Source organism: Anomalospiza imberbis, chromosome 3, assembly GCF_031753505.1.
Source record: "Anomalospiza imberbis isolate Cuckoo-Finch-1a 21T00152 chromosome 3, ASM3175350v1, whole genome shotgun sequence".
NCBI lineage: Eukaryota > Metazoa > Chordata > Aves > Passeriformes > Viduidae > Anomalospiza > Anomalospiza imberbis.
The window spans coordinates 72,729,067-72,754,670 of NC_089683.1; the positions used below are offsets into that span (position 1 = coordinate 72,729,067).

At 38.9% G+C, this 25,604-nt stretch overlaps 1 protein-coding gene across 3 annotated transcripts in view; it reads left to right on the forward strand.

Moving 5' to 3' along the window:
• The first annotated feature begins 3,125 nt into the window (after positions 1–3,125).
• The window catches only part of COG2 (component of oligomeric golgi complex 2), a 32,951-nt gene continuing 10,472 nt past the window's right edge, over positions 3,126–25,604 (forward strand). The window contains exons 1-17 of one of the 3 annotated variants that reach the window (XR_010997397.1): positions 3,126–3,284; positions 3,831–3,992; positions 4,722–4,787; positions 5,697–5,777; positions 6,391–6,494; positions 7,719–7,827; positions 9,534–9,713; positions 10,708–10,832; positions 12,119–12,245; positions 16,091–16,230; positions 19,681–19,742; positions 21,032–21,183; positions 22,419–22,619; positions 23,409–23,481; positions 24,600–24,742; positions 25,160–25,211; positions 25,301–25,405. Coding sequence is in view for 2 of the 3 variants with exons in the window: in XM_068185101.1 (XP_068041202.1) it covers positions 3,216–3,284; positions 3,831–3,992; positions 4,722–4,787; positions 5,697–5,777; positions 6,391–6,494; positions 7,719–7,827; positions 9,534–9,713; positions 10,708–10,832; positions 12,119–12,245; positions 16,091–16,230; positions 19,681–19,742; positions 21,032–21,183; positions 22,419–22,619; positions 23,409–23,481; positions 24,600–24,742; positions 25,266–25,405 (1,934 nt within the window). In the remaining variant the exon portion in view is untranslated. Of the gene's footprint in view, positions 3,285–3,830; positions 3,993–4,721; positions 4,788–5,696; positions 5,778–6,390; positions 6,495–7,718; positions 7,828–9,533; positions 9,714–10,707; positions 10,833–12,118; positions 12,246–16,090; positions 16,231–19,680; positions 19,743–21,031; positions 21,184–22,418; positions 22,620–23,408; positions 23,482–24,599; positions 24,743–25,159; positions 25,212–25,265; positions 25,406–25,604 lie in introns of those variants that run through there. The other 2 variants (XM_068185101.1, XM_068185102.1) reach the window with 2 other exon arrangements.

Sequence of the window (25,604 nt, forward strand, 5' to 3'; positions counted from 1 at the left end):
CACTAGGAAATTGTTAAGTTCCACAAACTTCATATTTGAATTTACAATTACATCAATAAGAGTGTAAGAGCTCATCAGTAAACAAATCCAAGTTAGAAGCATACTTTTTATTTCCTCAAAGCACTTCATAATTAGAGCTTTGTAAACAAAACCATAAATGGCACTAGCAATTATTTTTAGAGCAAGATTTGTCATAGCTAGTACACTTAGAAGAAGTAGGTGTAACTACTTGTTAAGAAGTTAACATTAAATGGTGGTTAAAATTTTAACTTCAAGCATCCAGCTCATTAAATTAAAATATGGCTAAGCAATAATGTAGCTTTGTTCCTGTACCAGAATGTAGACATTTCAATATCACAATGTAAGAAACCTGACATGCACAGTCGTAGCTATTACAAAAAAATGTGCCAGTGTAGATTTGGGAGGTGGGGTGTATTGTTTTCTGCTCTCCATCTGGCAACACATGACACCTATAAATCATGCCTGCCAACCTCTGAGATCTCTGAGAGGGTTGGACGCTCTGAAACATGTCAGTCTTGAAAAGCTTTCCAAAGGGACAGGGTGAAAGCAAGTGGGGGCAATGAGCACACAAGGAGCCAGCCAGCAGGTGCACATGTCCACCATGCTTACCACGGACCCACTTGGCCCTTTGTACTCCTAGTAACTCAGGGAAGTCCTGAGAAACTCAGTGCCAGCCATGAATCCCTGGCACAAATCTTTGCTGGTTACAGACCAGCCAGGCTCTGTGGCAGTGCTGAAGAACTTAGGATGGGAGATATGTGTTGGAGCTGTCAAAATGTTGGCTGCCCAAGAGGTCTGGGGGTTTCAAGCCCAGCATACCACTGAGTCTGCGTTCGTCAGGCCTAGGAAGTCTTCTCTGTCATTATCCACAGAGCAACTGGCAGAGAAAGAGTTGTGCAGGATGCACCTTTACAACTCTCTGGTAAGTCACTGGGATAGCTCCTCATTTGAGTTCACTGAGACAAAATTAAATCCGTAAAATGCTCATGCGAGGAACAAGATCATTTGCTGTCTTCCATCCTGAGGCGCAAACAGAAATGTAAGTGACAGCAGGGAGGCTTTCTAGAGCTAAATTTGTCTTCACTAAGTCATCAGTGACCTTGAGCAAAAGATTTTGAAGGAAACAAGAGCCTAAGAAGAGATTCTGTTGAAAAGGATGGGGGAAGTAAATTATGCTCTGACTCAGTTCCTGTTACTAAGGATCACATGGACACAAACTACAATAAATTTAAACATGAGAAAAAGCTTATTTTACATTAGAGAATGGTCTGACCCTGGCATTTCTTGCCTGTAGAGGCTGGATATCCTCCACCCCTGGTAATACATAAAACCTGAAGAGATGTGGCTGTGAGCTACCAGATCTGGGTGACCCTGCTCAGCTTCCATCCCCTGGAGCCCCCTTCCTTCTCTGCAGCCCTGTGACTCCATGGCTTTTGCCGTGGGCCCTGATGGCTGGGCCCTGCAGCTTTACATGACTGGGTCAATTTGGTGCGCTTGGTGCCCATTGTGGGGCACGCACCAGGCACCCACACCAGCAGCACAGCTCAGCTACCCTGACATCTCAGGGTGGCAAGAACCATAGGTTTAGATTAGATATCAGGAAGAAAGCCCTTACTGTCAGGGTGATGAAGCACTGCAACAGATTGCCCAGACAAGCTGTGGATGTCCCAGCTCTGGAAGTGTTCAAGGCCATCTTGGATGGGGCTCAGAGCAACCTGGTCTAGTGGAAGGTGTCTCTGCCCATGGCATGAGTGTTAAAGCTATATGATCTTTAAGGTCCCTTCCAACCTAACCCATTCAAGGACATTATCCTTTCCAACCCAAATCATTCAAGGACATCGCAGTGCTGGAGTATGTCCAGAGAAGAGCAGCAAGGCTTGTGAAGTGTCTAGAAACATGTCTTATGAGGAATGGCTGAAGGAGCTGGGTTTATTTAGTCTAGAGAAGAGGTGGCCCAGGGGATACCTCATTGCTTTCTGCCTGAAAGGAGGTTGTAGTGAGGTGGGGACTGGTCTCTTCTCCTATGCCTGCACTGACAAGACATGGGGAAATGGCCTTAAGCCGAGATCCAGGTTAGATATTAGAAAAAAAATTTACTGGCAGGGTGGTCAGGCATTGGAATAGGTTGCCCAGGGAAGTGGTGGAATCAAGAGGCATCTGGATGTAGCTCTGGGTGACACGGTTTAGTGATTTGGGGATTACAGTAGTAGTACTACTGGATGATCTGGATGAGGGGATTGAGTTTAACCTTTGTAAATCCACAGGACACAAAGTTGGGTGCAAGTACTGAGTGCTGAGTCCTACACTTTGGCCACAACAACCCCACGCAGTGCTACAGGCTGGGGGAAAGGTGGATGGAAAGAGGCCCAGTGGAGGGGGACCTGGTGGTGCTGGTTGGCAGCAGCAGAACATGAGCCAGTGCGTGCCCAGGTGGCCAAGAAGGCGGATGGCATCCTGGCCTCTATCACTAAGAGTGTGCTCAGCAGGACTGGGGCAGTGATTGCCCCTCTGTCCTTGGCACTGGTGAGGCTGCACCTTGATTTCAGTGACTAGTTCTGGGCTTCTCTGTTCAGGAAGGACATTGAGGTGCTGGAGTGTGTCCAGAGAAGGGTGATGGAGCTGGTGAAGGATCTGAAGCATAAGTCCCGTGAGGAGCAGCTGAGGGAGCTGGGAGTGTTTAGCCTGGAGAAAAGGAGTCTCGGGGGGACCTCACTACTCCTCTCTGCGACTGCCCAAAGGAGGTGGGGGTGTCAGCCTATTCTTCCAGGTAACCAGCGACAGGATGAGAGGAAATGGCCTCAATCTGCGCCACGGAAAGTTTAGATTGGACATTGAGAAGGATTTTCTTCACTGGAAGAGTGCGTGGACATTGGATTGGGCTGCCTAGGGAAGTGGTGGAGTCACTGTCTCTGGAGGTGTTTAAGAAAAGACTGGACGTGGCACTCAACGCCATGACGAAATTGCCACAGCGGCGTTCAGTCACACGTTGGGCTCGATGATCCCAGAGACCCCCGTGACTCCCGGCCGTCCCCCGCGGAGCCTGGGCAGGCCGGCTCCGAACGGCCGTGCCCCACACGCCGCCCGACGGGACCCGCCCGCAGCGCCGCCCGGAGCCCTCCAGGGGGCGCTGCGGCGGCGGCCGCGCTCGGCAGTGCCGCGCTGGCCGAGCGGGCGGTGCGGGCGCCGGGCCCGGCATGGAGGCCAAGATGAACCTGCCGCGGGGCCCCGAGAACCTCTGCTTCGACAAGGACGAGTTCATGAAGGTGCGCCGGGGGCCGCCGGAGGGTTGTGGAAGGGCGAGGGGCCTCCTGAGGATGGGAGTGGCGGGCTCCCTGCGGGAGAGAGCGGCCCGGAGCCTTGGTCGGGATTTTAGCGCTCCGCCACGGCCTTTCCCCCGGCCGGGGGCTGCGGGAAGCGCCGCGGGGAAGCGCCCTGTCACTGACGGGGGGATCCGGGAGGCGACCGCGTCCAGGTAGGGCCGGGCTCTGAGACTGACGGGAGCGAGAGGCCTCGCTGCTTGGAGAGCGTAGATTAGTTCTCAGTACTGAATTTCGACCCTTGGCTGCTGTGTTTCGTGCTTTGTTTGTGTTTTTAAGTCTCCTGTATTTTGGAGAGCTGATCTTTGGATATTCAGCCCCACGACACTGTGCTTTTCAGCCTAAAAACCGAGAGTTTAACTTCTGCGTTAAGAAGCCTTTTGCCCACTAGGGCTTTAGTTTGGTGAATTCACAGACATATGGAGTACTTTATTTTGGGTGTGTTCCTTGTGTGAACTGTTTACTTACATCCTTCTCTCTTTCCTGTTTCAGGCGGATTTTGATGTTGATCACTTTGTGTCAGACTGCAGGAAACGTGTGCAGTTGGAAGAGCTCAGAGAGGATCTGGAGCTCTATTACAAACTCCTTAAAACTGCTATGGTAGAACTCATAAATAAGGACTATGCAGATTTTGTTAATCTCTCAACAAATCTAGTAAGTGTTACTGGTTGTATTGTGCAGTTCAGGCTTAATGTGGTTCAGTGGGATTTTTATTTTTCATATGAAAAGTATTTGGCTTTTATTTTGGCATTTTATGATTTAAGGCCTCTTAAACTGAGGTCTCTAATTCTTGCACTGAGACACCATTCCTGTAGAATTTACAGAATTCCTGTGCAGAATTGCTGTTGGCCTTTAGTAAATGTTTTAGATGTATGCGTTTTGTCTTGAAAAGCTGATTTGTTAGGGAGTTAGACTCAGGGCAAACTTTGTTTCAGACTGTCAGCACTTTTAAAATTGAAGGAAATAAATTATTATAATAGAATAGCAATGCTACAACTAAGCCTGTTCTGAAGGATTCTTCTAGAAATCTTTAAACTTTTTGTACAGTCAAAGTATCTTAAAAAATCCCCAACTACGTGTCTGAAAATTGTAATTGTTCCATTTATACAGATTCAAAGACTGAGACTTAACATACTTCTGAGAGGAAAAATTTCCATAGGAGGAAATTTTGTTTATCTTTTGGCTTTGTGTTAAAGCAGTCTTACATCTTTATGCTTGTATTTGAGGTAACATATTTTTGCATTGAATTAAAAACTGTAAATTATAAAGAAAGTTATGTTTTCTCAGTTCTCTTTCAGTATCTGTAAAATGATGGGCTTTGTCAGTAATTCACATATGATCTTGTAATAAAAGTAATAAATGTGTTTGTGGTAATTTCTTTAGGTTGGCATGGACAAGGCTCTCAATCAGCTTTCAGTACCCTTGGGACAGTTAAGAGAAGAAGTTATGGTATGTTCAAAACAATCATTGTCAACAGCTTGATAAACTTCAGCTCGTTCTCATATGATGTACAGAACGTCTTCTACTCAAGTTAATATTTGTTACAATAAACTCTTTGAAAACTGATGACTTACATTGCTAGTAGGAAAAGCATTGTGTTTTGAGGCACGTGTATTGCAGTAAATTTTTGTTTCCTGTAGTGCATTTCAACCAAGAGATAAAGAGTTTCTAAAATTTGACAAGTGAATAAACTCTTGCAAGACAAGTCTATGGAGGTATCTTGGAGCTGTTTTAATATTTGAATAACTTAAAGGTGGTAGAAAATTCAGATGCAGCACAGTCCCTTTTTGGACTTACTTTTCTCAGTTTGTGTTTTACCCATAAAACATCACCCTCTTGAAAGTGGATCTTATTCTGGCTCTGCCACACTGACTTAGTATTTATAGGAAGGGGCAATTTTTGATGATCATCTTGGCAGCCATTTCAAAGGGATGCTTGCTGCATAAATGTGCCTTCAAAATATCACACCCTTCGTGTCTCACAGAAAACAGGGTCAGCTAGCACAGAGAAATCCTTATTACATGAAAAATACTATTTAAAAGTGATTTATAACTTCAGTTGCAAGACATAAAAACATAGTGAGTTGATTGCCTGTTTTTAGGCAAAGGTAATTTGTTCTCTCTAAGGTACTAAAAGAGCCGTGGAAATAATTGTATTTGCAGTGGCAATACCTAGGGAGCATGTTCTGCTTTCAGTTACTTAGTTGTATTTATGGCTTTTTCACTTGATGTACTGTAGCTTTTATTAGTCTCATAATCTTATTAATCTGTATTTTAAGTTTAGATTATTTTTTTTTAGTTTTTTTTTCCAACCCTTAAATGGGAAACATGCTTCACATACTGACTTTTTCTCTCACAGAGTCTTAAGTCATGTGTCAGTGAAGGAATTCAAGCAGTAGATGACCGGATGACTAAACAAGAAGACATTAGAAGAAAAAAGGTACAACAGATAAATTACCACCTTTAAAAGATCATCCTTAGGATGACTTTGATTTTGCCATTAACCCAGAGAAAATGAAATTTAGAAAGTTCTAGGCTGTCTAGATGAACAGTGCAGGATTTTGTACTTGAAAAATGTATTGACATTTTGGTTGACAGACTTCATATTTTACAGTGTCTAGTTGATCATAAATCTTTGTTTTACTGTAGTTGCCCAAAACATATGTTTGATTTAGTTGGATTTTTTTTTATTATAGTTACTCTTGTTTCTGACTGCAGTAGCATATAAACTTACTTATTATGAATGGAATTGAAGTACAGCTGTTAAATTTTTATGGGCAGGAGACACACTAACATTTATCTTTGTGCTTAACTTTGAAAAACATCAGGGATAGGAACAGCTGTCCTGCATCTGTGACAAACATTTATTTGTGGTGTGTTATGGACTTATGTGAGCAGTACTTCAACTGAAACATGACTCAAGTGTTAAGATAAAGGGAGAAAACTTAAAACTGAAAAAAACCAAAGAACTAAGAAACCATCTAAAATATTTTCTTTAGGTGATGTCAGTGGGGATTGGGGTTAGACACGAAAAAATCTTTCTTTAATTACAGATGTGTGTCCTGAGACTTATTCATGTTATTCAGTCTGTTGAGAAAATTGAGAAGATTCTACATTCCCAAGGCACTAAAGAATTGTCCTCATTAGAGGGAAACAGGTAAAAAAAAATGTAATGTTCAGTTTTGTTTGTAATTGATGGGACTAACTTAATTTCATGGTGTTGTTGAAGGCAAATGTAGAAGCAGTAGGCTGTATCTTTAGAAATGTAACTCTGATGGAATAAATTACTGTAATTTTAGTATTTTCTTGGTTTTAGTCTTCCGCAAGCCAGTCATTCACAGAATGTGTAACTCAGACTCCAAAGTTACTCATGGTGCTTTCAGTAAGGAAGCTTTGTGAAGTTAGTGTGCAGTTATTTTATTTTTCTTTATTTTATTAGAAGTCAGTAGTCCTGTCACGTCTGAAATACTCTCTATAGTTTATTCTGATGTCATTTGTAAGTGAAACAAAATAGTTTTTCTTGTTTTCCCTGCTTATGTGTAAGTGAAAGGACTGCTGCAAGAATAGCTGAAGGCAGGCAAGGCAAACCTAGTACAAGGAAGGTTTGTGACAAATTCCAGTCAAACTTCTTCCTCTGCCTTTGCTGAGGATTGCAGGATGTCGATCAGCCAGTTTTGGAACTGATGTACCAGTCATGCACTTGAAAGGCTTGACTGGGATGCAAGTACAATTTAAGCTGGAGGGAAGGCACAGTGTGAGACTGTCTCTTCAGCTCAGTGTGCTGGATCACATGGTAGTGGGGGTTAGCTGTACCAGAAAGTAGGTTGATATCTAGAGGGACAAAAGCAGATGTTTTCAGTCACATGAGGCACTTTGCAGAATTAAGTGTGCAGTTAAGATCATACTTGAACAACTGAAAATTCGCCTCATTATTGGGATTGTGTGGACTTGAGAAGGGCAGGACTGTTTCTCTAGAGATAACTATCATTAGTTTTACTGTATGACAGAGTAAGAAAGAAACAAATCTGGATGGCGAAGGTCACCTGGTGCAGTTGCTGAGCTCTCTTAAGACTGACTTTTCACGTGATAACAAAACTGCCATCTAGAAGAAAGTGCTTCATACTGCTGAGGCAAGAGCTTATGCTCCTCTCAGCTTCTGCTTCACCCACTTCATGTTAGAGCTGCAAAACAACGCTAATCATGTAGTGTGCTCCAGATCATTATTGCTTGATTGCAATAATTATAGTAGTACCTATCAGAATTCAAAATATTTAAACTACAAAAAATTGAGGGAGAGCTCTATCTATCTGTTACAGATGAGAGTGAGTTGGTTTGAAAGGATCTAACTGTGTATTCTCATTTTGTATCATGTCTCTTCTAGTCCACTTCTAACTGGACAAGTTTTAGAGAGAATTGCCACAGAATTTAATCAACTACAATTTCATGCAGTACAAAGCAAAGGAATGCCCCTTTTAGACAAAGTGAGACCAGTAAGTATTGCATGACACTTAACACTTGCACAGTCAAGCAAAACCAGTATAAGTGGAAGACAAATGCCTGTTTCCACAGAGTTTTATTGAATTAATTTATGGAGAAAAATGGGTTTCATGAGGTCATTTTTATCAGTTGACTGGAACTATTGCTTTTTCTGAGGATTTATGCCGTTTGTGTACTTCTTTAGGATAAATTACTGAGAATAAGAGTAGGAAATACGACAGATGTTTTTGTCAGCCTAATGTATTTTGCAATTCATCTGCTTACTGATACTGAGGCCTCATTCTAGAGATTTATGTTGGCTTTGTTAGCTGTAGTGTACAGACCAGAACATAAATGGAATGTGCCTACACAGGGGCTGGCTTGAATATATTCGAGTTTGTCTTCTCATGAAATTATGCTGGCCATTACTAATCTCCCAGGGTACTCTTTCACCTACTGTAAAATATTAATTGATGTTTTGGTGGGATTTTTTTCTTCTGTTCATTCAGTGGGGAGATGGAATAAATGAAAACTTGTGCTTAAAGAAAGCTGAGAATATAGAGATGGGGTAATGCTTTAAGCTGATTAGCATGAGGGTGTCATTCTTAGTGGCTTTCAAGCTATTGAGGTAGTTCAGAGTTCCAGTTTGTGCCTCTGCCTGTTGGCAATATAAACTTGTTTCAGCTCCAGATATCCATGGAATCATGTTGTTATGTGGACAGTTTACAAGACTGCTCTGGCCACAGGGTTATCAAACTTGGATAATAGCAGCAGTGAGCATGAGCAGCAGAGTAGTGTATGTGGTGGGAGAATATTTGTCATGTGGGAGAACATTTGTCACGTGGCTTCCTTAATGGTGTTTGCCAGGACTTCTGTCCTGTACCTGTTGTTGCTAAGGCTCGTCAGAATGTAGCTTTCATGACCAGTCAGCAACTGGGTTCCTGACTTTGCATGTTCAGTACATGAATCATTTTAGGATGGATGGACACAATACAGCATGTAAAAAGGGAGAGAAGCTATATTCTTAGTTCAACTCTGACTACCGTAATGTGTGTTGCTGAACTTCTTTCAAATGCAGAGTTACAGGGACCATCTTGGGCCAGGAGTAGATCTGCAGGTAGTGTAGCGATGAGTCGGATCTAGTAGAAGAGATGTCATGGGAGATCAGGAAAAATGGTTTGCAAAAAGTAGAATATGTGTAGACTGAAGAAGCTGTTTGGCAGAAGCCGGAAGGAATGTAATTTGTTTGGTGTTTGCTTGTGTCGCTCAGTGTCATTGGTTTGTGGTAATTCGACAAGTAGTGCTGGGTACATGCTGTTTAGTCTCTGACAGGGAGGGATAAATGCTACAATTGTTATCCCTGGTCACTTACTGTAAATCTTTTGTTTATTGTCACTTACTGGTTCAGTTGAACAAGGAACAATTATTGACTTATTGCCTCAGGATAAAGCAGACCTGATATAACTTACTATATAACTTAAAATATATATAGAAGATAACAATTGCCTTTAGCTTTATTATAATAAATCCTATCTTATATAGCGTCAGTAACCCATTAAAATTGTGTTAATGGTCATTCAACACTGGCAGTTATCAAATTCTTGTACTTTTCAAGTAAGGATAGAAAGCTGAGTTAGGTACATCTGGATGAATTTACTTCAACAATGATGACAGGCTTTGATTTTGGCTTTTCATGACTATATTTTCTTTCTCTTTGTAGCGTATAGCTGGAATAACAGCCATGTTGCAGCAGTCTCTGGAAGGGCTGCTCTTGGAAGGCCTTCAAACGTCAAATGTTGACATAATACGCCACTGTCTACGCACTTATGCAACAATTGATAAAACACGAGATGCAGAGGCATTAGTTGGTCAAGTGCTTGTAAAACCTTATGTAGATGAGGTAAGATAACATCCATAAAAAATTCCATTTGTTTTCCAAACATGCTTATTTTTCCTGTGAACCTCCAGCTTTTGTTAGCAGCTTCAAAATATCTTTGTGGAGAGAACAGGAGAAGTGAGCCACAGCAAAATGTCAATTTGCTATTTAAGAAAAAAAGGATGGAGGAATTCTCTTACCTGCCTGTCACCAATTGCAGGTTACATCCAGTGTGGATTATTTTTCTTACCTCCATTTTTCTTGGGCTAAAGAATCAAAAAATCAAACCTCTCCCATTTAGGACAGGTTTCCATTGGGTGTCTGCGAAGTGCTGTAACAGCTGCTACAGTGTGGGACATGTCACTCTCCCTCAGTTTTCTCAGGGTCTATTCTTTCACCACTTCTGCACCATGCCACTTGTTTATGTAGCAAGAGGCAAATGTGTTCAGACATGTGGAAGAATACCAAGAAACAAGCTATTGTTCTTTTCCTACCGTCTTCCTTCTCTTTATGGCAGAGATTATCCATTTTCACTGAGTATGAGGCACTGTCCAGACAAACTTATTTGCTAACTACATTAAAGACTTAGCAATGTCACAGAAGATGCGTTGCTTTGGCTTGTCTGTATTTGGGATTGGATCAACCACCTCAAAATTTAGAAGGGGTTTTTACTTTATTCTGAGTTTGATTAGCTTTTACCAGTTGCCTGTTTAACTTGACAGACTGCTTCAGGTGACAGTGATGTGGCAGTGGGTTGGGAGCCAGACACAGTGGCTCACATTTAAAACAAAGGATCTCCTTCCCATTTTTGGGGCCAGTCTTGGCAGTTAAGAGTGCTGCTTTAAAGGACTTAATAATTCAAGCTGGCAAGTTATACTTGGAAAATATAATGAAAAAAAAGTAATATACTGACTATCCCAATATTTGAGGTTATAGCATTAAGAGTTTTGTGAGTCTTGCATTACAGCACTTTTTATATTCACTTTTCTGGCATTTAACGTTGAACTGTTCCTGGCAGGTGATGGTGGAGCAGTATGTGCAATCTCACCCTAATGGCCTTCAGGCTATGTACAATAGGCTGTTGGAGTTTGTTCCTCATCATTGCCGTCTCCTGCGGGAAGTTACAGGGGGAGCAGTTTCCAGGTGAATTTCATGGGCTTCTCAGCTGCACTGAAGTTACAAGTATCATATGCTTTGAAATCCTTTGCATTATCAGCTTTCATGCACTAATGACTTATCTGGCCTTTCCTGAAGAATCGTAGTCAAGTTTGATTTGTATCTCATGCCTTTGTTTTTTAAAACAAAATAGTGAACAAACTTTACTGGTGCTGCAGCCCAGACCTTCAGAGGAAGCAAAGACAATCCTGTATTTCAGTAGTAGAACTGAGTCCTGTGCATAGTACAGTGTATCAGATAACTTAGTTTTTTGAATCCATTAAATATGATTGTACACTTCATCCAAAGAGAAGAGCATAATAAAGCTATTAAAATATAAGTTCAGAAGTTATTGAGTTGTTAGTGTACATCAGGAAAGTGGGGATGGTCCTCAGAGGTTTGACTGATTTATTGCATGTACTGAAACTACAGGTTTAATTTATTTGTGCTTCCACTGTGTTCTCAAAAAGTGCTTAATTCCTTATGCAATTAAATTGCCTGTTTTTCAAGCTTAAATAATTTAGGGATACTGAATTGTATCCATTTGTTCATCTGTGTGCAGGATGGTTAATACAGCAGACTGCTGTAATTCGCAGAACTATGGATGTAGCCCCTAGGGACTGCAGAATTACTTTTCTAATTAGTCATCCATTGCTGAGCTTTTAATGACTCCTAAGTTTTACTAACATTTTAATTCTTTTAATCCCTCAGCAAGTTATAATTGTTCTTCTTAATAATTGAATGTTTCTACTTTGTAGTGCGGTGTACTAAATTGGAATTGAATGCTTTTATCTCTTCTCTCAATTCTTAGGTTTTCATAATCAAGGTAGCTTTTAATCTTTTGATCAAACACAATATGTATAAATTAGTTTGGATCAATTAGGAAAAAGTTCTTATTTTCATTGCATTAGTCACATTATTCCTGCTTGGTAGGTCTTGGAAGTTTGGAGCTATTAAAACTTGAATTATACCAATAATAATAGGATTTCTCAGCTGAAATGTACTGATTTTTCAGTACACACTTGCAAAATATATAACTGATAAATTTTTAAAACACTTTGAGAGTTACAAAAAAACACCTTGGATTTGATGAGACTGTGGAATCAGATAAGGAATCTTCAAAGGAAGAACAGTTTAGGGAATTAGTATAAATATGAAAAAAAAATTTGTTGCATTTTGTATAGTGCAGTGCATCTAATTTTTAGTGATTCCTGTCTCCAGATAGAAGCCTGGTGGTAAAATATAACCATGGAATAATTGCTGTTGTTTTACAGTGAAAAAGCAGATATTGTTCCTGGATATGATTTCTTAGTGAATTCGGTGTGGCCAGAAATAGTACGTGGTTTAGAAGAGAAATTACCATCACTTTTTAACCCTGGAAACCCAGATGTGTTTCATGAGGTAATTAATTTTAATTTTTTCCATTTCTAATTTCTGTGACAGACACGAGAATTGAAAGAGTCATGTTCTCTAGCTTCTTCCCCCCTGCTGCTTTTGTCTAAATTTGTGTTGTTGCATGACTTGGAAGAGGACGTTATCTCAAACCACTTGGTTCAATTTTCATAGGAATTAATTCTCCCCTCAAATTTGTTAGGAGAGCTCATACAGAAGTTATTGGATGCTATTTAGTCAGATGAACTAGTGTTTATTTTGGGAGTAGAATTGCAATGTTATTGAAGGTGGGGGTGGATGACTCCAGTGTTCACTCAAGTCTAGAACTTCTGTATAGCAGGAGCTGTCATATTAATTAAATACCTGGGTTGCAACTTATTTTTTTACTATGGGAAGATTAAAAAAATCCTTTGTTTCACTTGCTTGTTTTAGCTTTTGCTCTCTTGCACTACTGCAGATTGTTATATTTATACACAAGTCAACTAAAACCTGAAAATATTTGACAGCGCCATCAGGTTTAGAAAACAGAGATAGTATTTCTCTGGTATCACAAGGTTACTTTAAAGAATGAATTGAAAGTACTTGTCACTCTTGTATTTTCTTCATTGGTACTGCTGCTCTGTCTCTAAAACATCATCTTTTACTAATGGTGAAATAGATTTCTTGGTCTAGTTTCAAGATTGGCTCTGGCAGTGCTTTACAGTATGTCACAAGTAAAAATATGAACTCTGCTTTTCCTCGTGTACTGTCTGCTTGTGTTTAACCATGATTACTGACAAATTTGGGTTTCTTTCCCCTGGCAGTTTGATTTGTGATTAGCGTGAAACATTTTATTTTCAAGATAGAGATGGGAGGCAGGGATAAATTGTCTGAAGGAAGGCATTGTTGGTGTATCAGGACAGATTAATTAAAGAAATGCTGGCTTGGCAGTAGATGTTTATAAGGCATGTGATTTTTTACGTGTTCCTGCAAAACTGTTTTTACTAAACACTTAGGTATTTTTTCTTTGGGTTTAAGATCTCTTTGGTACAGATAGATTGAATAAGTGAAGGCAGGTAGGCATGACAGAGTTTGTTTGCAGTGCTGTCTCTGAATAAGAAGCAAATTACATGGATGTTGAAGAAAGCTGTGGTAGTGCCATGCAAGTGACACCATAATGTGTTCCTCCTCCTTCATGAGAATTCTTAGTTTACCGTGAAGTTTTAGAAGGTAAAAACTTCTTCAAGCTTTCACCTTATGCCCTACATACTGCAGATTGTGAGCCTTGTTAGTTTTTTTCTGTACTGTGCTGCATGATGTACAGGAATGTATTGTGTCTTCAGAAAAGCTGGATTTGCTTGAAAGGCCTGTCTTGCATTACACTGATACTGGCCAACAAAGGCATTGCATTTATTTAAAAAACACCCAGCAAAAAAAAAAAAAAAACAAACAAAAAAAAAAACAAACAAACAAAAAAACCCCAAAACACCCCCCCAAAAAAGCCCAAAAAAAACCCCCCAAAAAAAACCAAAACAACAAAACAAACCATGAAAACCCAGCACCCACCCATGACTTCCAGGTGAATCACATAGTAAGTCCCAAGTACTTTCCAGACTGCTTTTGACTACTTAAGTGACTCATAGTCATTAAAATCATGAAAATATTTTACTTTAAAATCAATACAAAGTTGAAATACTAAGTGTAAAAATGCTATTACACCTATCCAAAGATTAATAGTTCTGAATTGAGAGGGAAGGGAAAGCCTTTTAAAATTGTTTTTGCACTGATGATGAGCCAAGTAATGCTACACAGATTTTAGACAATATTTTTTCTTCTCCATTTTCTAGGTTGATAGAAATGCAGAACAAGTTTGTTTTCTCAATGTTTATTTGCATATGTACCTATGTATAGGTTTAATGCTGAAAAGTTTGAATATGCAGTGTATTCTGTTACGGGGTTTTTAGGTGTAGAGGAGACAGAGGGATTGAAACATTTGTTTAAAATCCTTTAAAAATCAGACTGGCAATGTTAAGTATGTTAAAATAAGTGTTTGTGTGAGGTGGCTTTTAAAAATTGTTTCAGGTTGTGATGCACCTTTATTTGAGTTAGATGTCTAGATTTATGGGTATTTGAAAACAATACTTTTTTATCGCTAAACATTAATTTGAGATTAAGTTTGGATTTCCCTGTTTGGAAATTGCTCCATTTTGGTGCCCGATTTTACTGCTCTTAAATAACTGTGCAGTCAACAATCCAATCCTAGAACCTGAAATAGGAACCAGTCTTGCAGTTAATTCCCACTCCTGGATATAGTGTTCTCAATATTAAGATAAATATCTCTTGAGGTGCCTTCTATTTTGAAAGTGAGAGGTCTTTACAGGGTGTTTGATTTATATCTCTGACTTACACTTAGGGTAGCAGAGCATTAACAGCTTGTTTGCCTTTTTACAGTGCTGGGTTTATTATCTAAGAAAGGAGGCCTGAAAGAGAGCTAATCTGTCATTCAGTCTGGGTCTAACTCCCATTCCTTTATGGGTCCCTTGTGTTATAAATACAGCCAGGTTAGGAGAAAAGTAGTTACTTAAAAGCTTTTGTGTGCATTTTCCAGAGTACTATCTTGACACTGAAACTACCACGTCACAAGAAAGGTATTCCATAATTATACCTTTAACAGAAAGTTATGAACTTACTGAGATACACAATACAAGAGCATCCCTGTGGCAGTTCATGTCCTTTGTTCACAGAAGAGCTTTTGAGAGCAAGCCCTCTAAGCAGCAACACAGGGCCTTCTCCTGATAATGTTTTACTGCTTCACAAGAGGCAAAATCACATTGCTCCCATAGTGGTCTGGCTTGTGGATTGAACCCTAATCTTGCAGTGAAGTCAGAAGCACTGAGAGATTGTCAGGCTTATTTCGTTAATTCAGTAGTGGATTTGTGAGAATATATTATAGGTTTTATGGCTGTTTCCTATTTTTTTTAATAGAAGAAACTTGCACAGAAATCAAACTAGTTTTCAGTTCATAGAAATAATTTTAACTGCAGTTGTTTTTTGATTTTAAATTTATTTATGTAAGTTTTGTGGTCTGTTAGTGAGGTCTGTTTTGTATGAAGTAACATTTTTTGGGCTGTTTTACTTCTGATTTTCATCAAGTGTTTGGCTTCCTGCTTTGTACGTGATTTAATTTATTATTTAATTATTTTCAGTGTTCTCATACTGTTGAGACCAAATCCACAGTATGTTTCGGGATTAATGTAATTTTTTTTTGCTTGCAACCAACTTAATACTATTCATAAACATCTTACTAGAAGTATGCACTGGATGAATCTAGTTTATCTGAAATACTTTTAAGTTCTTCTGCATATATTTGATATTTGCAAAACATTTTTAGGGAAACAGCTCTAGGAAATCTTATAATACAGGTCCTGTGTAACAGACAAAGATATTGTGCTTCCATTCTCGTGTGCAGTTGGCTATGTGTACTTCTGAGTTTCGTTCCTGATTATTTCTCCTTGTTGTGTAGTTTTATCTGCTGCACCTGACTCTGTTAGTACTGTGCAGCACCACGCCAGTGATTGAGCTCAGAAATAATCATGAATCTCTAATCAGTTCTGCTTTATCAGCGTGCTTGGACAGTTTTACGCTTTTTAGAAGTGTCCTTACTATAGAGTAACACTTTGAAGTTAATTTGGTTTTGATGTCTCCGCAGTCCAGGCTTTTAGCCTTGTGTGATTAGGTGATGAGGGTTAGTGTCTGCCCATCCGGAACCTCAAGCTTAGTTGTAGCATGGTACAAGGGTTCTGCTGAATAGGTGGTGGCCTTCCTTGCTTTCTGGGAGCCTGTGTGTGATCAGAATGCTCTTTCTCTTCCTGCAGAAGTACACCACCAGTATGGATTTCGTACGGAAATTTGAACGGCAGTGTGGCTCCCAAGCCAGCGTGAAGCGATTAAGAGCTCATCCCTCTTACCACAGCTTTAACAACAAATGGAATTTGCCTGTATATTTTCAAATAAGGTTGGCATGCATTTTTTTGTTCACTCTTTCAAAAACAGAGGTTAGTTGTCACCGCAGGCTCCCAGCTGGGTAATAATTAGCATTGACTCTATGATCAGTAGAGTAGAAGGCTGATCAATTGCTTTATTATATTATCTTATACTATATTATTCTATACTTATTCTATAATATACTATATTATTCTATACTTACTAAGAAACTCAGCAACTTTTACAGCCACTCCAATACAGCTTTGACCTAATTGGTCAATTAATCTAAACACTATCTAGTGTCTAATTAAGAAATCACTCTTTGGTAAACAAATCTCCATGACACATTCTACATCTGCACAACAGCAGGTGCAACAAGTGGAGATAAGAATTGTTTCTCGTTCTTTCTTTAATCTTCTCACAGCTTTCCCCGGGAAAATGCCTGAGAAAGTCTGCTGCCATAGTTATAGCAAAATGATCTGGCTTAAGGTCACACATCATCGTTGTTCAAAGTCTCACTTGTCAACAAATCATAGCGGAAATCAAACTAAGAATTTAATTACGTGAAGTAACTTTTATATATCTTTCAACAATTTAGCAGAAAACCACATAACTGCTCTTCAATATGTACTGTGTTGTTACTCCAGATTTGATAAGCTGCTCCTAAGACTTTCAGGAACAGATCTAAATAAGTCTTGAATTCTTGTTTCAAATTATTTTTCTCCAGTGTCCCTGAAACTAAGCTGTATGTTGAATGCTGCATATGCAAATCCAGAGGAATACTTACTGTGAGGGAAGAAGTCTTTTTTTCTTAGAGGTATAGAACTAAAAGACTTAAGAACTTACAGCTTTTCCAGACCTAGCCGTGTTTCTGGCATTCTTTTTGTCTCACAGGATGTACTCCTTAAATTGTAGCCTTGCCTTCCCAAAGATTGTCCTCCTATTCCCTGTTCCTAAGGAGCTAAGTAATAACTTCTAGGATATTTTAGTAGCAGGTCTGATGTATCTGTAATATTTTCTTTTACAGACCTTGCAGCTAGAAAAGGACAGAGAAACCCAAGAAAGCTCTTTTTTAATTCTAGTAATGTTAGAATTTTAATGAACAAAATAGAATGTAAAACTGTATTTTTAGAAAGTGTAGACTACATGTCTGATTGTAGGGCTGGAGAGCAACCCTTCAGGGCAAGGAACAGAACCATTAATGAAGTCTGTTATGACCCAGCTGTGCCAAGTGGGATCTCTCTTGGTCCAAAGCTTTCTGACAGCCTCTTAAAAAAAACCAAACAAACATAATGTGGAATTTCCAAAAGAGGGGGGAGAGAAATTGATGTTTATTTTTAACCTGGATCACTTTAGTGGCCTTTTTTATTGCACAATTCTGTAATTGGCAATAACACTACCACATTTATACAGTTTATTTAATCCAGAGTGAGTCTACACTTGTGCTGAAAAATTCTATCCAGGGATCTTATGAGTGGTAGAGTTAATATAAGTGACAAGAACATGGGGCTGGGAGCTGGGTCTTAATATTTTGGTGGTTCATGTTGTTTTGTAAAGTTGTAGTCACAATATCCAATACCCTGATTTAGTTTTTTGCTTGCACATCTACTCCTGCAGTTGTGTAGTGACCTGATAAGGACCTGTTACTCAGAAAAAAAAAAAAAAAAAGACTGATTTTCAACACCAGTCAATTTCCCCAAACCACTTAACTGTAAAAATATTCTCGCTGCCCAAGGGAAGGGGCAGGAGAATTCACTACATAGTGGTGCAGAGACTAAAAGTGTCTGTGGAACTGCAGCCATTATGAACCTTTTAACAGATATGTATCATTAATTGCCCTTTTTGTTTCAAGTCCAGCTTTTCTAGTGGAGACCAATTGATCAAACTTTGATAATCTTGCTCATAAAATTGCAATGGAGCTTCAGCATATTTCTCTTCAAAATGTTTCCCATTAGGTATTCTGAGCTCTGATTGAGTAAAACACTTTTAAAAAATCATTTTCTTTCAATCCAAGATTACTGTAAGTCTGAATAGTGTACTATTTTGAGAAATGTTTGGATAACATTCAAACATTCATTTTCAATGATAGTATTCCTTTATATTGGAAAAATCTAACTTTGGAAGTGCCCGTGAATTCTGTAGTGCATAATTGTGAAAATAATAAAACATATTAATTATATATATCAGGGAAGCTTTTTCTTGATGTGTGTTAATATCCTTTATGTCATACAAGATTTTGATTGAACTGTTATCTCACACTTTGGCATTTATGCTTAAGATTGTTTTTTTCTTTTTTCAATTACAGAAATTCCCCAGAAAACTCAGCCATTACTAAAGCCTTTAGAAATGATCCTTGGAGGAACAGATGGATGCTCAGGCATTTATTCTGTAGCAGTGCTGGCACAAACAGCACCAGTAACTCTTTCCTGTGTTTCACTCTTTTGGTTATGTCAATACGGCTGATTGTGGAGCTGTAGTGAACTCCACACTGGGGAAATTATTTCCTCTGTAAGACATACTCAGCAAAAATTAGGTCATTGTTAAAAACCTTATTCTGTTCCCATATCTTTTTCACCATATGACTTAAAGACACTGCTCTGTTGGTGGAAGGAGTGCATAGGCAGAACTGAGGTTTTGAAGCCATTGCTAAACATCCATCCTCGTCCGTTAGGAGTTTGAGCAAAAAAAGCTCCTGTCCTTCTCTGAAAATGATGGTTAAGAGACTTTAAGAGAAACCCTACAGGTTTTTAATTACTAAGTTTGATAGAAAGACTTAGAGTTATTATGATGCACATAAAAGCAAAAAAGAGGAAACCAGTGACAACAGACCTTTCTACAGGAAAGCTTAAAATTATGCAAGTATGGAAAAGTATCAGAGGTTTTAATAACTTTTACTGTTACACCTAAAAAATTTTGGAGATGTCATTTTGGTTTGGGTTTTTTTTTTTTTTTTTTGCTTTGAATGGTGAATTTTTAAAAAAAGGGTATTTTAAAAGGGGAATTAAAAAAAAAAAACAGGTCTCCTTGAGGACACCTATTGATTTTTATTAGGTACAGAATTGTTTGCAGAGCCTTATGTTACTGCTCATTAACAAACATGTAGAAAACTGGAGCTCCGGTATCACATGACATATCTGAAGGTTAAAGAAAGTAGTTTAAAAACAGTAACAAAGAGGAAACTTCCCTCCTGGAAAAGCTGAGGACTTGTCACTCTGTGAGCTATCATTTTGATAATGTTTGCATCCATAACTTTAATAATATCCCAAAGTATAAGCTTTGTATATGCCTGTAAAATGTGAAAGGTTTTCTTTCAAGTGTTTGAATGCTGTTGTTAAGTTAGGCAAAAATAACCCCAGGTTTAAAATCTGTGTATGTCCATTGATAGCACATAGAAATAATACTAAAGTAAACATTGAAAAATGTTTAGGCATCAATTTAAGCAACTGTTGAATTGTGATATTCAAAATTTTTTTTCTCACAGATTCAGAGAAATAGCAGGGGCCTTAGAAGAAGCACTTTCAGATACACTAGAGGAAGCACCAGGTAAACTTTTATTGCAAAAAATAGTTATTGTAAAGGAATCAGTCGTATGAACAGCAGTGCTCACTCTGTCTCTTGAGTATTCAGTAACATGCATCCTGTGGTTCATATGAGCTTTTTTTATTTCTGATTAACTGTTCAAACAGTATAAAACATTGTTACAGAGATGGCAATGTGAGAATTCTGGTCAGTGATCACTTTGCTTACTAAAAACCCCCTCTTTAGCAGCTGTCACTGACATACTTATGGAACCATCCCTTCAGTGCAAGAAGGAGTTGTTAGCATTTGACATCTTCTAAGTGACAGCCAAAAGGCTATGCTGTGTTACTGCAGCATATTTTTCTTAATTGTTGTAGCACTGTGTAGAGGTGAAAATGGCTGTCTCTTGGCAGCATTTAGGCTTGCTGTCATTCATAGTGTTGGTGTCTGCCCCAAAAACATACATTGATTTATGAAGAGATGAGGAGGTATGCACAGGAAGAATAAGAGTGGAAGAGTATAACCTGATTCATGCATTAGAAGCATATTGTAATCAGAAGAACTAATTTCAGCTAACAAAGTGAATACTTATGAAGAAGGTATCTATGGGCCACCTAAATGTCTGTATGTGTGTATCCACACATGTCCTCTGAAGCAAAGCAGGAGAAAAAAATCCTAATGGAGACAAAATATATAGATCTTACCACTTCAAGGTGTAGGCCTGGAACTTGCAGACACATTCCTTATCTTTCTAATTGTATTTTCTAAAATGTTAAAACTGTGTAAACCACTTTAAATGTAAAACTGTGTAAACTGCTTCAAATGTGAAACTGTGTAAACTACATTAAAAGTTTAAATATGGATATTTGTACAGTGTTTTAAATAAATATTTATAGCAAATATATCATATAACTGGGAGAGGAGCAATAGTTTAGTGCTAAGGAAGTCTTATGCTATGGCTGGCCAGGATATCTAATGTAACTTCTTCAAAAGACTGCCAAAAATTATTTTGGAAATGTTATTTCCTAAAGTGGATTACTTGGCCAAGCTGTTTCTGCCTTTATTGCGGGCAAATTCTTGTTTCTTGCTTTTGCCTGCACAGCTACAGCAAGACTTTAGTGGAATTTGAAATCTAAAGCATTGAGGAGATAGTATTAAGGGTTTGTTTCAGGCAATGCTTAATACCTTTCTGTCCTATCATTGTATCTTTTAGGAGAGATCTTGGTTAAATCTTGGGTAATGCAATTACACTGATGTTGCATCTTTTAAAAACATGCTTAGGAACTTGACCTTTGTTGCCTAATCATTTGTAGCTGGGAGCTCATTCTGTCTCTTGGCCACTCACATGGTCTGGACCAGTCTTGTGAAGTGCTGGTCAGATCAGCTGTTTTTACCGCTGTTAGCGCACCGCCTGTGGAAGCTCAGCCTGCAGATGTTGGCACGCTACTCTGTGTTCATCAGCGAGGTGAGAGAGCAGCCTGCTTTAAGGGGTTGGTGATGGGATGTGTCCATCAAAGAGACTTTTTGAAGCAACGTATGTGACCTCTTTTTAAGAGTTCTTTAAGCAGTTCATGAGTTTGGCGTATAAAAAGTATGACTGCAAAATACGTGATCAATCACAAATATCAGTACTGTTGCAGTGCTGCTGTCTAGTGGTTGCCAAAGCTATACTTCTTGCTGCTTTATTCTGCCTCTGCCACTGAAACAAGAAGCCAAAATCTTAGTTTTCTTCTGTTCGTGTGTTTTTGATTGAGTGAGTGAAGTTGTGAGACAGAGCCAGGTAAAAAATAACTCTTCAAATAAGAAGGACTGATATAATCTGAATCAGTTGTTTAGTATTGAGAATGCAAAACCAAAGTTTCCTGGGCAGCTGACTCAGCATCAATGATCACTGCTTCTGAGCAGAGAAACTGGACTTTGCTCTTGTACTGGCTCCCAGCCATACAAGTGGCCCCCTGTTTCTTGTGCCATAGAGAGACAGTGCAATAGAATAACGGGGATTTGAAGAGATTTCTGGAAGTCATTTGGTCCCAATTCCTACTCAAAATAGAACCAGCTTAGATGAGGTTGTGCAGAGCCTCTTAAATTGAATTTTGAGTATATCCAAAGATGGTGATTGCACTCTTTCCTGGGAACCCTGGTCCAGTGACTGATGGCTTTTTCCTCCTATTTGATCAGAATTTCTCTTGCTACAGTATCCATTGCCTATTACTCTCTCACTGTACCTCAAGGAAAAATCTGATTCTGTCTTCTCTGTACGTGCCCCTTTGGTAGTTGAAGACAGCAGTAAGATCTCCATTTATAATTTCTTTTGTGACTCAGTGACTTAGTTCTCTCAGCTAAATGAGCTCATGCAAAGTACTGATAAGTACCAGAGATAAAACACAGTAGTCAAGGGAAGCACTTGCCTGACAGCAGAGATCTTGAGGAGGTGGGAGAAAGGAATGGTTTGACAGCAGGACTGGACTGCTCTCTACTAACCTTAGACAAATTTGTTCTAAATTATCCAACTTTGTAGTGCACTCAATTTTTTTTAACATTTACTTTATACTTATTTTAGTAATGGTATTTGGTAATATCCCTTGGAAGTGTGGCATTCTAATGCTGAAGTATTACAAATCCTTGACATACTGTTTCAGTTTGTCCAGCTTTAACTGCCTTCACTATTGCTAGGATTCACACTTCAGTTTGATGTTTCAGGTTTCTGTAAGGCCCATTTCCAGTGAGAATACAAAGGAAAGCAAAAAACCTGTGCCAGTTGGTAGAAAGGAATCTTCTTTAAGCCTCAACCCCAGTGAAGACCAAGGGAATGGATGTTCTTCAGAAAGTCTGCCATTGTCTTCTATATCTAGTACTCAGCTGATACATGTTGCTGCAGATCTGGACAAACTGCAGGATCGGGTTTGTGCTTTTGACTTTACTTAGAAAGAATTTTCACTGATGTTTGTAGCATCTTGTAAGGGCATTAAATTGTTTAAAATAATGTACCATATTTTTTTTTTAAATCTTAAGTGCTAAAACTTGGGGTGTCTGATACCTGAAATACATGGCCCACTCTGTGCTTATTTGGAATGTCAGATTATGGGCAAACCACTTCAGGTATTTAAGTTCTTTTTATCAGTAGCTGCTGGACTTAACTCCTAAAAAATATCTTTCTACAGTTTTTTGGTGTGTAGTGTCACTCTGCCACTCTTACCTTTTCTAGTGAAGTCTGTGTTGCAGCTTGGAATGTGGTGCAACATTCAGCTTTAATGTGTTTTAAGTGTTTGCTGATTTTAGTCTTTGAGGTTGGCAAAGGTTTTATCATCATGATTACACTTGAATTATGATCCAGAGTCTTGAGGAGAGATGTATGGTGTTAATTGTCTCCCAGTAGGGATTATTCCTGTGTATTTATTTTCAGTAAGGCTGAATTTTCTGTAATTTGTGAAGTTGTAAATTGCAGAAGAGTTTTGTTAATTCTAAATTATTTCCTCTGAGTACAATAGTAAGGTAAGAGGATTTAGTGTGTAAGCCTGAATTCCTGTGCATATTATAAACTTCTAGTATTGATTGCACAGAAATGCAGTAAGCCCATAGAAATTGAGGGTGTTTTGTGTGCACTTCAAACTTACAGAATGTAGGAAAAGTAATTAAAATTTTTATAGCATGCCTATATCTTTCTCAGCTTTGGGTTGTTTCTTTTTTCAGATTCCTGACATCTTAGACATGATTAAACCAAAGCTTGAAATTATTGGCTTCAAGAATATATCTTGCATTGCAGGTAAAGCTGAGAGGCTTCTTCCCCTTTCTCCCAAAAAAATAAAATCAACTTTTACAGTTTCATTATTTAGGATGAAAATATTTAATGGAACTTGCCTTCTGTTTAAATTGTTAAATAGAAACAATCTTGAACAGACCTGTTGAGTCTGGATAATGTTTAACGATTAAAATTGAGTGAGTCTAAAGTGCGTTTAGGATTTTTTTTCTAGAAAGTGAGGACTTCATCCTAGAAGATTCATATCATTAAACTTTTGAAGGAATTGGGGAAGAAGACATAAGGAGAGGCTTTCCATTATCCAGTGGAAATGAAAATGTTTTTCTAAAATGACTGTTCTCTCTCAGGCCTGATGAGTCATTTGAGGCAAAGGGTTATCAAAGTATCATAGTTAAATACCTTAACTTCAGAGGGTAGAAGCAATTCAGTATTTTAGTCTCCTTTTTTCTTTCTGGGTTTCTGTTTTGGGTTGGTTTGGTTTTTGGGTTTGTCGTTTGTCTCTTTGGTTCATTTGTTTGTTTTTTTCATCTGATCATTCTTTATGTGAAATATGGAGTTTTATTTTAATTTAATAATTAAAGCTAGGCCTGTAGCTGCATGAGTGAACTAGTCCTGGTCTGCAAGCATAGCCAGGAGCTCTGCATCATGAATTCCACCGAAATCTCTAAATCAGAACTACTGGTAGATGTCCAAGTCTATTAGAGATGTAGGAGCTTGTGCACATCTCCTGCTCAGTGGATGGTCTGTTGCCAATCACGTCTTTGAGTTGAACATGTTCCGGTCATTCCATAGGGAATTTAGAGAGAATTTCACACAGTTTTCTTTGGAAGGTCAGAGCCTTTTGATTCAAGCCCTTGCTTCATTAGTAATACTTGAAAAACTTGGAACCTGAAGAATGTTACTTTACTCCACTTCTCTTTCCTTGCCTCTGTCTGTGTTTCTGACTAAGGAATGGTTGGTGTTACTGGCAGTGTTTTATTAAGTGGATGGTGTGTATTTATTTGGTAAGCATGTCCTGTACTTGACACCAGATAGTGAGTGGGATTAGGAGGCTGGGAGGATTCACATATTTTGTGTTGTGTTCGGGCAGAGTAGTTTAAACTTCAGCATTTTTACTTTAATAGGAGCCTTGGAAGATTCAAAGACTTCTCTATCAGCCTGTGTGCCTACCTTGAATAACAAGATTATCCAGGATCTCAGTGAGTCCTCCTTTGCATACCTGAAGAGTGCACTGGAAGTTCCAAGATTATATAGGAGAACGAACAAGGTCAGTGCTGCTTGCAAATGAAAGAATAAATCTCAGAAGGGGCTGTGCTGAGATTGTTGAGAGTTCTTCAAGCCTGTCCATATCTGCTTAACAGAGCCCATGATAATGTCTTCAACCTAGTGAAGTATAGTACAAAGCTGTAGGTATTTTAACAAAGGTGTAATAGTCTGTTTTGGACACTGAGTCTGCTCAGCTTTGTCTGGAATCAGCATGAGCAGAAAGAGCATTCAGGATCATAACGTGGTAATAGGAATGACTGGCACATGCATCTCTGAAAAGGCTTTGGGCATTTTGAACCTTGTTCTATATTATATCGTGCTGTATAACGCTACTGAATAATTTTGTGATGGTGTCTTTCCTGTGTAAAATGATCTCTCATTGACTTGTCCTAAATGGCTTATGCATTTCTTTGCTTAGGTACAAGATTAGCATTTTTTACCTGGGATAGAATTGGGTGTTGATACTTTCAGTACGTAAATGACTGGCTCCTTCTTCCCCAACTTGTTTCCCTGTCATCTGCCAGGAGGTGCCAACTAAAGCTTCACCTTATGTTGACAGTGCTCTTAAGCCCTTCTACCGACTACAGAATGACTATGGAGATACCTTGAAGCAGCCCATGATTCATCAGTGGTTGGAAGGTGCTCTCTCTGAAAGCACACAGAAGTAAGAGAACAAATACAGAACATTATTTGCCTTAGATAAAAACTCCAATGTCTGTTGAACAGGCACAGGAAAAAAACAAAATGCTATGAATTAATACAACTGTAAAGAAAACCAAAATGCAGCACTCTTTAGGTGCGGTATATTTCCTTGGATCTACTCTCATGTTGCATGTTTAGCAGATGAAAAGCTGGGCAGGGAA